Source organism: Podarcis muralis, chromosome 17, assembly GCF_964188315.1.
Source record: "Podarcis muralis chromosome 17, rPodMur119.hap1.1, whole genome shotgun sequence".
In the NCBI taxonomy this organism is placed as follows: Eukaryota; Metazoa; Chordata; class Lepidosauria; order Squamata; family Lacertidae; genus Podarcis; species Podarcis muralis.
In genome coordinates this window covers 15,424,792-15,440,341 of record NC_135671.1, presented here as the reverse complement: position 1 = coordinate 15,440,341, position 15,550 = coordinate 15,424,792, and the positions used below count along the sequence as shown (strand labels likewise).

Sequence of the window (15,550 nt, the reverse complement as noted above, 5' to 3'; positions counted from 1 at the left end):
CAGAATTTTTGCATTCAGATTCTCAAACTATTTTTTTATTTAAGAAAAGTTTCTGTGAATTTTGACAGACACTTATGGTAGTTTAGGTCAGAGGTAGCGCTACCTTTGGAGTTGGTTATGGTATATAGGCCTTCACTCCTGCCTTCCTCTCAAGTACTATGCTACTGTTCCAATGCACTTTCATATACAGTGGAACCTCGGTTTTTGAACTTAATCTGTTCTGGAAGACCGTTTGACATCCGAAAACCAAGGATGAAAGAGCTGGCTGCAAAGTCAATGGGAAAAAAGGAAAAATGAGCCTTGGAAGCCGTTCGACTTCTGAGGCACGTTCGGAAACGGAAGCAATTATTTCCGAATTTTCGGTGTTTGAGTTCCGAACTGTTCAGCTTCCAAGAAGCTCGACAACTGAGGTTTGACTGTACAATGGAACCTTGGTTCTTGAATGGCTTAGTTGACGAACAAATGGGCTCCTGAATGCTGAAAATCTGGAAGTAAGTGTTCCGGTTTTCCAATGTTTTTCGGAAGCTGAACCTTCCATGTTGCTGTTGGCTATTGTTTCCGGGATGCCTGCGCCAATCGGAAGCCACGTCTTTGTTTTTGAAGGTTTCGGGAGTCGAACAGACTTCTGGAATGGATTAAGTTCGAGAACCAAGGTTCCACTGCATACCAGAGTGCACTGGACTCTGCACTAGATGTTGCCCTCTCAATCAATGAATTTGGCATGCCTGCCTGGAAAGTGGGCTACCACTGCTATAATCTAGGAAATACCAGTCACAGTAAAGTCTAATGTACACAGCCACAAATGGATAGAAGTGAAGTTCCGACAGCAAGGTTGAACAAGTTTAAATGCCACAACAAAAACTGCTGATAGTATCATAGCAGGGGAAACACCACTACAGTATTTTCACTGCTCTAAAAATTGTTGTGGATTTATGCTTCCTGGATAGGACATTGAATGTGCTTTTGTGTGTGGGTTTTTTTGCATTTGAGCATATAACTGCTTGCTAGGTTCATTGGCTTCAGTGTAGGGGAGGGCAAGTTTGCTAGCAAGGTTTATTTGCCTTATGTTGTTTATATGCAAGGCTAAATTGCAAAAAATGCAATGTATTTAAAACAACATGCTTCTACTCTTTAAATAGTAATTTGAGATGCGGGTATATCTGAGGAATGGAGTCTGAAAGAAGCGGAAGGGAAAGACTCTTCCCCCTTCCCAGTATGGTGCCCCTATTGCCTTGGTCATCAGCTTTTGTATCAGTGGTGGGAAACCTGTGACCTTCTAGATCTTATTGTACTCCAGCTCCTATCACCACTGGCTATGGTGTCTGCAGCTGATAAACGAGTTTAGAGTCCAAGATGATTAGTAGTTCACATGATCAAAAAGGGATAAAAGGAAAGCTCCCATTACATTTCCCTGAAGATAACAGCAGACATCTACCTACTTACCTACCTACCTGAATAGGTTAACAAATTACCCAGGCTACATTTTCCTCACCCAATGCACCCAATGTACACAAAAATCTTAAGAGAAGCTCATCCAATGAGTTAGAATGACTGTGGCCACTAGAGGTCAGGGACAGAGCAGAAACAGAGAAATATCTGCTTAGAATGAATAGTCGGTTTAAGAAAGAAGTGAACACCAACATGACTTACAGCTGAGGTCCATTGCTTTTATTTACCACAGTGGGAAGAGCTCAGCTACATTGATAGAAGGTTTCAGATAATCTGGCTGGAACTAGCAAACACCATGGTTTTAACGAAATGCAGCCTTGAATTACATAGGAGACCAAGCGTGCTTATTTTTGAGTTTGTTGATCAGATACAGAGAGCCTACAGATGTTGAGGAACTCCCACCACCCCTAGCAAGCATGACCAATAGCCAGGGATGATGGGAGTTGTAGTTTTGCAACATCTGGAAGGACAAAGATTCCCCACCCCTGCTACAGATTTTTGAAATTTTGCTACCAGAAGAACTGCAAATGTCATCTCCTCCCTCACCCGACCCCCACCCAAACAATCAATGGATTATAAACAAAGCAAGCATTTCTACTATGGTACTCATCCTGGGAGAAAACTTGTACAATATCTTTAGAAGATTTGCCTGGGAATTAAACTAAATTTGCTCGACACAAAAGAAGATCTGATTGTGCAGAGATCATGGGCCATTAAAATTGTCTGTTATACTCTGCCAGTATTATATCTGTGTTTTTGCAGAATCTAGCCAAGGTTAAGAATGTTTAAGTGCCACAGATTTCAATGGGTTAAATTCATGCTTTGTTTCCCCCTCCAACTGAAATTAACCAAATTTTGAAGTGGATTGTCTCCATTGGGACTAAGATAAAAATAGCAATAAAGGTGTGTATCTCATTGGCAAAAATATGCAGAGATCAACCACTGGAGGACCACCTAGTTCTTGCTAATTGCTGGGGTTCTTGGAGAACGAAGAAGTCTAGCTTTGGTTTGCATGGTGAGGGGAACCTGTGGCCCGCCAGATGTTTCTGGGATACAGCTCCCATAAGCTTTGACCATCAACCATACTGTCTAGGATTTCTAAACTCCTACAACCTCTGGAAGGGCCAGTTTCCCCATCTGTGCTGTACTTTTGCATAGTACCATCATGATCCACTGATAGGCATTATCCTTAAAAAGCAAGAATACGTAATTAGAATGTCTTGACAGTCTAGGCAGAAACAAATCTGCATTTAAGTGGTCCATAGTATGCAACTCTTGCTGAAGGTATTAAGAAACATTGCAGTGGATCAGACCAAGGTCTGCTTAGACCAGTATTCTCTGCAAGAATCCCAGCAAACAGAGGGCTGTGCATGGCTTACTAACGGCCTGAAATCTATCTTGTGCTCACCTCTGTGGCAAAGAAAGAGGCATACAAGGGAGAAGTGAACTCGTTCCCATCACTTTACATACCAAAATAACCTAGGAAGAATGGAATTTCAGCAGCAGAAAAATAATGTTGAGCTAGGGCTGAATGAGCTGGTTTGGTCAATGCACACCTAAGTTACCTGGCAAAATAATGAGAATATTTTCCCTGTCCCTTTAAGACCCTTCTGGGAATTCACCTTCCATTTGCATCCTTTGATTTCTGATCTATTGGGATGGAGAATGGCAGTCATAGGGGCCTCAGGACTCTCCCCAGTCAATTAATTAATTTATAGTACAATAGATGTCTACTGAGAAGTATGCATGCTTGACTTCAGTGGGGCTTTCTCCCAGGTAAAATGGGTATATAGGATTTGCAGCCTTAGATGTATGTATACATGGGGGGGGGGGTGAGCTGAAGCCGAAGCGAAAACGGCAACCTGCTTTCTGTCTTTGTGAAGCAACTGTTTATTCATGGACACTAATAGGGGTCATAAATGGAGGCTTGGGGAAAGCTACAGCTGCCATGAGGCATCAGTCATATCCTGTTAGGAATTTCCTGGTGTTCACAGATGAGACATCTGGTACACATGGATGGTTTCGTCCCTCACTGAAAGCTGCACAATGCCCTGAGTGTAACAAAAGAATACAGGATAGTAAATTCTTCCTCAGCTCAGTTATATCTATGAAGAAAATAATACCAAGATCAGAGAAAGTAGCAAAGGTGTGTTATGCGGTTAGCTGGAGGGTGAGAACTCTATAGACACTGTAAAATGTAGTCCAATAAGAGCAAGGCACTAAAAGTAGCAAAGAACTGAAAATGAAATAAGGGCTTATCTGGTTTTCTGTAGAAAATTATACTAAAATAGTCAACGTGTTTGAGCTGCAAGTTGTAGTAGTTCAAGCTGCATCTGAAGAAGTGTCACGAGAGTCCATGAAAACATCTTTCAATACATTTGCCAGCCTTTAGATGCCAAAAGGCACTTGGTTATTATTACAGTGCAATGCACTTGATAACATCTTCTAGACATTAAGTATTCTAAAATAATTATAAATCCCATCCCGAAAGCAATAATAGACGCACACAAAAAGAACAATAATTTCTAGCGATTCACAAGATTTCTAATAAGCTTGTACCTTATTGTCCCAGTGCATAACAAAGACAATTTTACATCAAAACTTCTATTACTTTGTCTCTCTTCTTGGTGTTTAACAATATTGGTAAATTTTAGAATATATACTACACCCAACATTATTAGTATTCAGTTTCTCAGTGTTGGGTTACCTCTCTGCTTCCAGCAAGTTTTTTTTTAAACATGGCCAGCATAACATTTAAATCAGGCCTGTGAACGACTATGGACTCAGCTACAATAGCAAAAAAACCCCAACAATCTGGATGCACTATAAACATGCAACACCAGATGGTGACAGAGAGCAGGAAATTTTTGTACGCGATTTTCCATAGGGATTTTTTTCTTTGATTATAACAATCTAATTTTTGACTTATTTATAGTGCCTTTTCCCTGTGTCACACAGAACTTCTAAGGAATGCTACAGAGGGAGGATAAAAGCACTACATACAGAGGTATAACCACCAATACATACTTACTTTTCTGTTTACTTCACTCTTGCATTCATCCTATTTGGGTTTGTCTTTCTAACCAACCTGTATATTTTCACCAGAACCTTCACTGTCCTCTAAATAAAGATGAATCCAGGTTTATCTCTCTTTCAACCGTATCTCACATTTCACCAGCGTTTTACTAGCATCTAGGTTTCCTGCAAATTGCAAAACAAAACAACCCTTCCCTGACCTACATAATCTGTGCAGTTCACCACTTTCTTGAAACCTGAAAATATGACTGAGCAGCGAATTCTATTCCCAACTAGCAAAGAGATGTATGAGGCTTTATTGTTAGCTATTTGCCAGGGTAAAAAAAGAAAAAGATGATTTATTCACCTTCTTTGTTTCTTGCAAAGTTGTGAAATAGAGTGAGAATATTTATTAGCTTAAAAAAAATAATGTAGACCAGGGCCAGATTTAGTTCTGATGAGGCCCTAAGCTACTGAAGGTAATGGGGCCCTTTATATGTCCAGCTGCCTTTTGTCAACAACAAATTGCCACTGTTTTTTTGTGTTGAATATATGTTATATGGTAATTTATGGACCTAATAGGTATCTAAAGCCATTTGCACATAATGAAATATGGATTTTATCAAAGTAATTGTTGAACTTAACTTATATTTTGGAAATGTACATCCAGTTTTTGTTCCCTTTAAATTTTTTGCCCCCCCCCCAAGAGAGTGGGGCCCTAAACTATAGTTTGTTTAGCTTATACGTAAATCCAGCACGGATTCAAGCACATGTTTGGAAATGCTGTTGAAGATGGATCTAGCAGTCTTCCCAAAGTTGCTGACATTGAAATGCAGCCAGCCAGCTTGCCCACTTTTAATCAGGTTTTTTTCTCAAAGCAGAAGCTTGCAGTTCCAATTTCTGGAGGTTCCTTAAAGTTGACATCTTACAACAGATGACATTAAGGTCAGGACTGAATGCCACATGGAAAAAATAACTTTGAAGACACACCCACTCCTTTGTAGCCTATTTCCCTCCCATCTATCATTTGATCTACATTGTACACTATTGTTCTACATCTACATCATTTATCTTTTCTAGGAAGTAGCACAGATAGTTATTAGATCTACTGATATCAATAGGAAAGTTACGCCCATGCTTCCCATCCCCTACTGGAATCAAAGGCAACAAAAGTACCCAAAATTATTGGGATGGTGGACCACCACTTAATTACATTTCAAAAGCAGATGGCAATGATATAAAGTGCCTTTCCATATGCACCTTCCCATGCCATAATATATTCAGTTGAGGCTCTTCTTGAAGTTCCATCATTCATACAGGCAAGATATCCAGCAGTACACCACAGACCCTCTGGAATTCCCATTCCTAGGGAACTCAGAGAGATTCCCCCATCCCACTGCAGATTAGCCTACTCCCTGCCATAAGATACAGTGGGTGACTTCAAAATACAAAAGGAAATGCAGTGATCTATCAATGGCAACCAGCCATGATCACTCAACAGAATGGCAGGATCAGGACCAGATGATGGAGACAAACAAATAAGGAGGGGAAATAACGTCATGTTCTGTCATGTGCACCCTGGAGGCACCTGGATGCCATTTTTGCTAAGAGGATGCAGGGAATAGGTGGGACCCTTGGTCTGATCCAGCAAAGCTTGCTCTGCTAGAGGAGTTCTTTGTCAGGGTGAAAGTTTGCAACCAAACAGAAAGGCTGTAGTCTGAGAGCAACCTAGTCTCCACCAGCGATAGCCAATTTGCTGCCCCAACCCAGATGTTGGAGGACTACAACCCCCATCATACATGGCCATTCTGGCTGGAGCTCACGGGAACTGGAGTCCAGTAACAAACACATCAAGGGTACCATGCTGGTTGCCACTGGTCTGCATCTATTTTGCTGATTAAGGAAAAAGTTAGGCTCTTACCTGGTGCAGTTCTGTAAGACACAGTTCTGGTGGGTAGAGGAGGTGCACTCTTTGCGACAGGGCTGCGTGCCAGCTGCATACCCTGTCTTTGTCTTTTCAGTTCTTCCTCTCTTTCTTGGGCTGCTCGGATTTCTTCTTCTATCATAGATAAAGTCCTCTGCTTTTTTGACCTTAGTTTGAAAGGCCCTACTGTCACCTCCGCTTCTTGCATAGCCAGAATAGAAGCCGTGCTCCGTAGCTCAGCGGCTTCTGAATATTTGCTGAAATAGCTGACTTCTGGCTTGGTTTCCTCCACAGTGACTGGTCTGGTGGTGTGAGCAACAGGAGATGGCTGTGGAACTTGCCTTTCCCTGAGTACAGAGTCTTGAGCTGCAGAAGTCTTTGGTGCTGAATCTCGCTTTTCTTGCACAGGAGAGGAGACCTGAGGTGGCTGAAATGTTGGATTGTGCCGTTTCTCAGAGCATGGTGCCTTGACCACCTCCTCTTCCTGTTCCTTGACCTGGAGGTTCTTTTGCTCTGCAGCAGATTGCTTAAAACTTGCTTTGTCAGCCTGCTCAGCTATGGCTTGCTGAATGGCGTTTTGGACCAGTAGGCCAGCCTGGTATTCTAACTGCTCATCAATGAGCATGGAGTCAAGTAACGGTGAAGATGGAGAATAAAAGCCGTGGTCGCTAAGTGACTTGAAAATACCGTCTCCTCGACAGTCGGAAGGAGTGTTAGCCTGAGGGGTCTGGGGCAAGGAGAAATCGGTGAGTGAATTTTCTTGAAGGGCATTCATTGTCTCGTTGGAGGCACCACTGTCACTTATATTGTCCATGCTGAAGTCATTGGAAAGTGTTTCCAAAACGGTTGTATCCTGAGATCTCACTGACAACTCATCCAGCCCAGAGTCCAGTTCCTCTGGAGGGGAAGACACATTGACTGACCTCGAGAACTGATCTAAGGTGCCCTGCTCATCATCTCTCACCACTGTAAAGACTGCCTTTGCACTCATGAACTCGCCATCATCCGACCATCCCTTTGTAGAATGGCCATGTTTCGTGGCATCACTGCATGGAGAGACTCTCACCGAGTCACCAGAGATGTTCTGAACGCTATTGTCATCTAAGATGCAAGACACCTTCTCAGCTTTTACAACAGTAATATCGTTGTTACCAACTAGCAAAGTCTGCCCACACGGAGAGACAGGCTTTGTAACTGAGGCTGTTCGCCGGTCCATTTGAGATGGACCTATTGGTTTGTAGAAGGGTTGTATGGTGAACATTTTGGGGGTCCCTGATCTCTTGGGTGCTGCTGTTGTGTTATTTGGCGGGCCTGAATTTTCCATTAACTGGAACTGCTTCCGTGCAGCTGAAAAATCTATTTGCTCTGTGACAACATCAACCTTTTTACTGCTAGCTGGATCAGGTGCTGCAGACAAATGTGAGGCATGTTTCACAGGCATTGGTGGCTGCTGCTGCTGCTTCTCTTTGCGTTCCTTGTATTTTTTGTGAGACTCCAGGTGTTCCTCATCTAGCTGCTCCTCCAGCGTCTTCTCCTGGGGAGGGTTCCACCACTTTGCTGCTATACCTGGGTTCTTCTTGACAGCCTGGCTTCGAATGAGCTCCCGCCGTTCTTTCTCCAGCTCCATCATTTCCTCAGAGGGCCTCACTTTACGCACTCTGTAATTCTCCCTTGGATCCTCCTCCTCAAAGAGCTTTGATGGCTTCTTGTCTTCATGATACGCTCTAAGCTCAAACTTAGCCTCTTTCTTAATGGTGGCCAACGTCGCTTCTCCATCCTTGGAAGACCTCGAGCTTGTGGAAGAGCATGGACTCACTGGCACTTTCAGGCTGTCACAGTGTTCCTCTTGCAGGATGCCCATGGAGTGGCCATTTGGCTTAAGCTTCCCAGGCGCAACGTTTATTCCACTGTGCTCCACGACTGGAGCCGCTTGCCCACGAACTACAATGGTGCTGCTTTCGTTGGGTGCTCTGGAATCATTAGCAAGGTGAACAGATGGACCAGAGCCATCCACAACAATGGATGCACTTGGCTCAGGGGAGGAGGAAGTCATCCCATTAAAGGGGTTATCAGAAGCCGAATCGCAACAGTTTGCTTCTAGCACTTCATCGAGGTACCTGATCTCTTTAGCAACCTCACTGTCCAACGATTCGTGCCTGTCTTTAAGTCCATTGTGGCTTGCAGCAGGGGAAGCGAAGTGAGTTTGGTTGTCTGCTGTGCGCGCTGAAGTCCCTACTGTGATGCTTCTACGTTCGGAGGCCAGGGCTTCTATTTCCATCCTTTCTCCTTTTGCCGCATGCACACCAGCAGGGTCCAGGAAATTGGCACGATATCGGTCTGTCTCCTTTCTCAACTTGATGTCATCCTCAGAGAGTCTAGATGATTTCTATAGAGGAAACAGAAAGGGAGGGGGAAGCAACAATGAATTTCTGTGGAAAAATAAGATTCCTTGTAATGCAAAAAAATGCCTAAAGCAACCATCACCCCCAGCAACCCCCCCCCCCCCCGTAAATCATTATATGAGAATGGGAAACAAATTCTTCTAGAAAAGAAAGAGAATATGCTTTTCACATATACAGTGGTACCTCTGGTTACAAACTTACCAGTAATTCGTTCCGGAGGCCCGTTCTTAAGTTGAAACCGTTCTTAACCTGAGGCGCGCTTTCGCTAATGGGGCCTCCCGCTGCGTGCATATATCTGGCGCGTGATTTCCGTTTGCATCCTGAGGCAAAGTTCGCAACCAGGAGCAGCTACTTCCGGGTTAGCGGAGTTCATAACCTGACGCATTCGTAACCAGAGATACCACTGTACATGCAAAACGTTATAATAATTATATAGCCACATTTGAAATCCAGTAAAATATCCACCTTCATTATCTCCCACCTCCGTTCGTTATTGCTGCTACTTACTAATTGCTAGGTGCAACAGCTTGTTTTGTCACTGAGCGCCGATATGAGGGTATTGACCAACTTAAAAACAAAGAACTGTACAACAACAGTTGACTTTCGCATTTCAATATTTCATAGCATTTTTGAGACGCAGTGAATTAAAATGTGTTCCGCAGGTGAGGAAGAGGAAATGCACACAGTTCGTTGTTTTAAAGTGACAGAAAGCCCAGTGAGATGCAAGGCAACTCCCCCCCCCCCCTTATTCATTTAATTTAAAGGCATTTATAAACTGCTCATTTTTTTAAAAAAACAACACACCTCTAAGCAGTATACAACATTAAACCAATAAAAAAGGTTAAAACAGAAACATAGCTCAAAATTGTTAAAACAGCAGTACAGTGGTGCCCCGCAAGACGAATGCCTCGCAAGACAAAAAACTCGCTAGACGAAAGGGTTTTCCGTTTTTTGAGTCGTTCCGCAAGACGAATTTCCCTATGGGCTTGCTTCGCAAGACGAAACGTCTTACGAGTTTGTTTCCTTTTTCTTAAAGCCGCTAAGCCGTTAATAGCCGCTAAGCCGCTAATAGCCGTGCTTCGCAAGACGAAAAAACTGCAAGACGAAGAGACTCGCGGAACGGATTAATTTCGTCTTGCGAGGCACCACTGTATAAAAAGCATATAAAAGCAGAAAAACCTGTTCTTATGGATCAGGGAAAGCCTGGGCAAAATAATATGCCTCCAAAAGAGACCTGAAGCAGCTGATGCTTTAGGTATAGTAGAGGCAAACACACCCCATAGTACAGGAACAATAACAGGAAATGCAAGTTTTCAAATCACCACCTACAACATACCATATTTTTCTGTGTATAACATGTCCCCGTGTATAAGATGCCCCGTTTTTGGGGACTACAATTTAAGAAAGTGGGGGGAGATGGCCCAGAGTGTTGAGTTTTTTGGGGAGAGGGAACGCAGATAATCACTCACACGAATGGAGAACGCTGCAAAACACACCACCACCTGCAAGATCACAGCCAGCAGCCGCCAATCGCACGCCCACTGGCAGCAATGGCAGCCGATACACAGCAGCCCTTGACGCAGCCAACAATAACCCACCCAACTGCCACAGCAGCAGCCAATCCAAAGCAGCCCTGGCTGCATACACCATTCACCCAGATCACCACAGAAAAACTCTTGCTCAGGGCTGCAAGCAATCACCTGTCCCAACTCTGCACTATCCATGTATAAGACGGAACCCCCCCCCCCATTTTTAACAATCTTTTAGAGTAAAAAAACCCCTCATCTTATGCATGGAAAACTACGGGACCCTCCAACATTTCTCCAATAAAAATAGGAACGTCCCATTCAAGAAGAAGAAGAAGAAGACCACCCCATCCATCAGACTGGGTTGCCCCAGTCACTCTGGGCGGCTTCTAACATTTATAAAAACATAATAAAACATTAAACATTTTTTAAAAACTTCCCTATACAAGGCTGCCTTCAGATGAATTCTAAAGGTTGCATAGTAACCTTTCCCCTTGGGTGAGGGGTCACATAACTCCAAACCCGCCAACATTTTTCCAATGAAAATATGGATGTCATAAGGGAAAGTGGGACATTCCGGGATCTAATCAGAAACCAGGACAGCTTCTGTAAATCCAGGAACGTCCCTAGAAAATAGGGACACTTGAAGGGTTTGCTTTAATATTCTGTAGGGTAAAGGTAAAGGTACGCCTGACCGTTAAGTCCAGTCGTGGACAACTCTAAGGTTGCGTGCTCATCTCGCTCTATAGGCCGAGGGAGCCAGTGTTTGTCTGCAGACAGCTTCCGGGTCATGTGGCCAGAATGACTAAGCCACTTCTGGCGAACCAGAGCAGCACATGGAAATTCCATTTACCTTCCTGCTGGAGCAGTACATATTTATCTACTTGCACTTGACGTGTTTTTGAACTGCTAGGTGGGCAGGAGCCGGGCCTGAGCAAAGGGAGCTCACCCTGTAGTGGGGATTCGAACTGCCGACCTTCCGATCGGCAAGCCCTAGGCTCTGTGGTTTAGACCACAGCGCCACCCACGTCCCTATTCTGTAGGGTGCAGTGCCACAAAGAGAATTTCACCAGATGATATGTGTGGTCTTACAGGGCTATGGGGCAGTCTTTTGGGTATTGTCACTTTGAGAAATTACAACTTGGGTTCCTGAACTTTTGCATCATAGCTTGGATAAATACAATAGGCCAAAACCCACAGTACCACTTTAGGCACAGCCAAATTCTTGAACACTTTCTTTAAGCAACAGACTTCTATCTTTCTCTCTCCCTCCCACCTCAAACTCAATCACAATCACTTTTGAGCATTCATGCAAATTTCAAATATGGCTTGCTGGGCTGCTGTTCAAGGAAGGTAAGCCCAAAGCTCCTCTGGGCAAGTGGATCAGTGGTCAAGGATGATGGGAGTTGTAGTCCAAAACCAGCTGGAGACCCAAGTTTGGGAAACCTTGATTTAGAAGATTCCTCAGAACTAGAACCTTAATTTACACTTCACAAATAAGGAGATTCTTCCAGAATACTGGATAAAGGGTGGGATCCAATTGTCCCTTTCTGTGAATGGAAGGGCATTGTGCAAGAGAGAGGTAATTTTCACATTCACCTTCCCCTTGTACCCTCCTCCAGACCCTGAAAACCAATTTCATGGGATTGTGGAAGGTGGTGTAGAAGTCTGCAAAGGAAGTCAGCAAAGATCATTTCCCCTTTCAGTTAACAGAGGCATTCATTAAATCAAAAGCTTTTCTGTTTATGGAAAGACTTTTTCCTTTCACATAAGGGCACAATTAGATAGAATGCATTGCAAGCACTCACCTATCTGGTCACCTGTGGTGAAAAACAAAGTCTCCAGGTGACCAAGCAGGAAAATTCTATTCATTCACTTCTCTCCTTCTTTAAGGCTACAAATGATTAAATTTAGTATAGGTAGGCAGTTGGTTTAATGAAACTTTTTAATGGGCTGGTAACATCTGTTTACTTATTTGAAAGACTGGTATTGAAAATGCTGCATTTTGATGTTCGGGGAAGAAATATGAGATCAGGATAAACACTCAAATATAACTGAAAAATAGCACATGCTGAAAAAGAATTAATGTTTTAGTGTAAAGGTTTAGAACCCACTACAGATCTATTTACATCCTGAGGGAATTTGGCATGGCTAAGGAATTAAAAGGTTTCAAAATTAAAATGACAAGTTAGGACTGTGAACCACACTGCTGATTCACAATAGCTTCTTTATTATGAACTGTGACTTCTGTAGCTATTAATAAATATGGCACAAGGTCTGAAAAACACACACTCTCTCCTTGATTTCTTATGCCCCTACTAAATAGAAAGGAAGGGGTGGTTGGTGTTTTTTTTTAAGGCAATGAATGAAAGACCTATATGTTGAAAGTGTGCAGTAACTTGCAGAAATCAGGACATAAATTAAACATTGCTCTTTTGAAAAGTTTTATTACAAGCAAAATAATGAAACTAAAAATGCGGCTTGAAATTAGAACCAAAACAAATCAAGGAAAAAACCCCTGCAATTGCAGAATTTGTGTTTGCATTTAAAATATTCAATTTGCAGTTGTCACATTCTTTGGTTTCCCCCGTTTAGATACTGGATGCCAAATATGGCTATGATCTAGTGACAGTTAGCAAACTAACAGTTAAAAAGGACATTACTTTTATTTCATGTTTAGCAACCATGTCTGAGATTTAATTTTATTTGTAGTGTTGAGGGAAGATTCTCGTTAGGACAACGGTGTTAGAGAGGGAGGCTTTAACCTTCCTAGGCATGTTCCTGACAAAAATCCCCCCTCTGCAATGAACATAAGAAAAAAAGCTGCATTTAGTGCAAATGGGAGCTTTTAAGGGAGGTTCCCCTGCCACCGCTTATTGCAACAGAGCCATTTTTATCAGTTTGAACGCTGCTCATATAGCTCAGCTGGTAGAGCACGAGACTCTTAATCTCAGGGTTGGGGGTTTGAGCCCCACTATGAGAGAAAGAGAGGTTGAAAAGAGATTAACTTTGTGGTCCTTTCCAACTCTAGTGTTCTGTGATTTCTATAACAACAAATATATAGTCTTGCAAGATCTGAGAGTTCTGACACTTCTACAGATACTACGACTACAAAGGACCATGAAGGGTTATTTCCCTGTATCCTTTCCTGGACATGTTGCGTTACAGACAAACCTGCTTCCGTATAAACATTCACAGTTTTGACATGTTCGCAGAGCTCCCAGTGACGCATCAAACATCACCTTAGCCTCTGGCCAATAAAGCTATCAGACCATTGTTTATATAGAACTAAAACTCTCATCAGTTTAGAACTGTGATCAAGAACAGGCACACTGCAAGCTGGAAAAAAATATATGCTTCCTTAGCGCTTGAACACACTGCAGCAAAGGCGAATGTGCACTGGGCTGTAACCCATTACTTCTATGAGCAAAAGAAGTGATGAATGCTATTCCCTCTGCTGCCTACTGTTTGGCCAGTAATATCACTACCTAAGGACATTAGATGAGATGCTTCTCAAGGTTCCTTTCCTCCCCGCAAAAAAACACTGGATGATTTTCATGAAGGGCTTCGGGGTTTGCTTATATAGACATATCAATGGACTCTGCCTGCAAGAGACCTATATAATATAATAATAATAATTTATTATTTATACCCCGCCCATCAGACTGGGTTTCCCCAGCCACTCTGGGTGGCTTCCAACTGAATATTAAAAACAATACAGCATCAGACATTTAAAACTTCCCTAAACAGGGCTGCCTTCAGTTGTCTTTTAAAAGTAAAATAGTTGTTGATTGCCTTGACATCTGATGGGAGGGCGTTCCACAGGGCGGGTGCCACTACCGAGAAGGCCCTCTGCCTGGTTCCCTGTAACTTGGCTTCTCGCAGTGATGGAACTGCCATAAGGCCCTCGGCTCTGGACCTCAGTGTCTGGGCTGGATGATGGGGGTGGAGACGCTCCTTCAGGTATACTGGACCAAGGCTGTTTACGGCTTTAAAGGTCAGCACCAACACTTTGAACTGTGCTCGGAAATGTACTGGGAGCCAATGAAGGTCTTTCAGGACCGGAGTTATAAGGTCTCGGCGGCCACTCCCATGGACTTCTATGGACAAGTGGAATCCAACTGGTGGTTCATACGTAGCCAAGACACAGCATGTGTAGGCAGTGGCAAAGGACTTGTGGAAGCACTCCTTATAACAGGAGAAGCAGCTGAAGCAGATGTTAGGTACAGTTAACCATGGTTCAGTCCTAACCCTGCTTTAAAACCCTGGCTTCCAGTTCTGGCTAAGGAGAAAGAACTCTGCTCAGAATAAGCACATGCACACATAACGATAAATCATAGTGAAGGTGATGAAAGAAGCAGAAAGAGAATTTACACCAGAAAGGGGAGGAGGGAGGGAGAGAAAGGGAGCTTGTACCCCACTCCCAATCTCTTATCCGTGGGGGTGATCTGGAATGTTATGTCTTTTCCCCCATAAGCACCCTCTAGATGTTCTCATCTCCAGCAGTCATCAGCCACAGCGAGTATGGCCAATGAAGAGGGAGGATGAGAATTATAATCCAGAACAACTGGAGGGTATCAAGTCGCCTACCGCTGCCGAATACTGTTCTTCTCTGTCGGTGTCACTACACTCAATAATTACATTGACAGAATTACAAGTCACATACACGGTGTGTGTGTGTGTGTGAGAGAGAGAGAGGGGGGGGGGGAGGGAGGAGAGGAGGAACCTCCCCAGACCACTCAAAATTGCCTCTTTCTGAAATATATTTTTCTAAGAAAAACAACCATGTAATACGTGGTTTCATCCTACCAATGGGAAGACAAGGCCACTCTGTTCACAGAGAAAAGGTCATCTGCCCTGTTACTGAAGTCTTGGTGCAATATGAACTATTAAAATAAAACAGATGTTGCTTTGCAAGCTTGTTCCATTTCCCTGATTGCTCTTGTTGCCTTACTAAAATATGATGCTTTGCGGTCATTTCACAACTTCTTCTGTGTTTAGCACACAAAGCAAAAAGGTAAAAGAGTTTGACTACTAGTTAGTGAAATAATTAGAGAAGAAACCTCATACTGATAATATTCCCATTACGTAATTTTCTCATACACATCTGACTACCTAAATTTTAGACCCTAAAATCAGGACATGCAATTATGGCATTACACAGTTCCTGAAGGTCATGCCATTGTGACCATCCTTTTAATTAAAACATATGTTTACAAATCCAGATGTACAAG

At 43.0% G+C, this 15,550-nt stretch overlaps 1 protein-coding gene across 7 annotated transcripts in view; it reads right to left on the bottom strand.

Moving 5' to 3' along the window:
* The window catches only part of LOC114587756 (PALM2-AKAP2 fusion protein-like), a 119,406-nt gene that overhangs the window by 12,477 nt on the left and 91,379 nt on the right, over positions 1-15,550 (bottom strand). For all 7 annotated transcript variants that reach the window (XM_028712454.2, XM_028712455.2, XM_028712459.2 and 4 more), the window contains one exon: positions 6,386-8,774. In XM_028712454.2, coding sequence (XP_028568287.2) covers positions 6,386-8,774 — 2,389 coding nt within the window. The remainder of the gene's footprint in view (positions 1-6,385; positions 8,775-15,550) is intronic.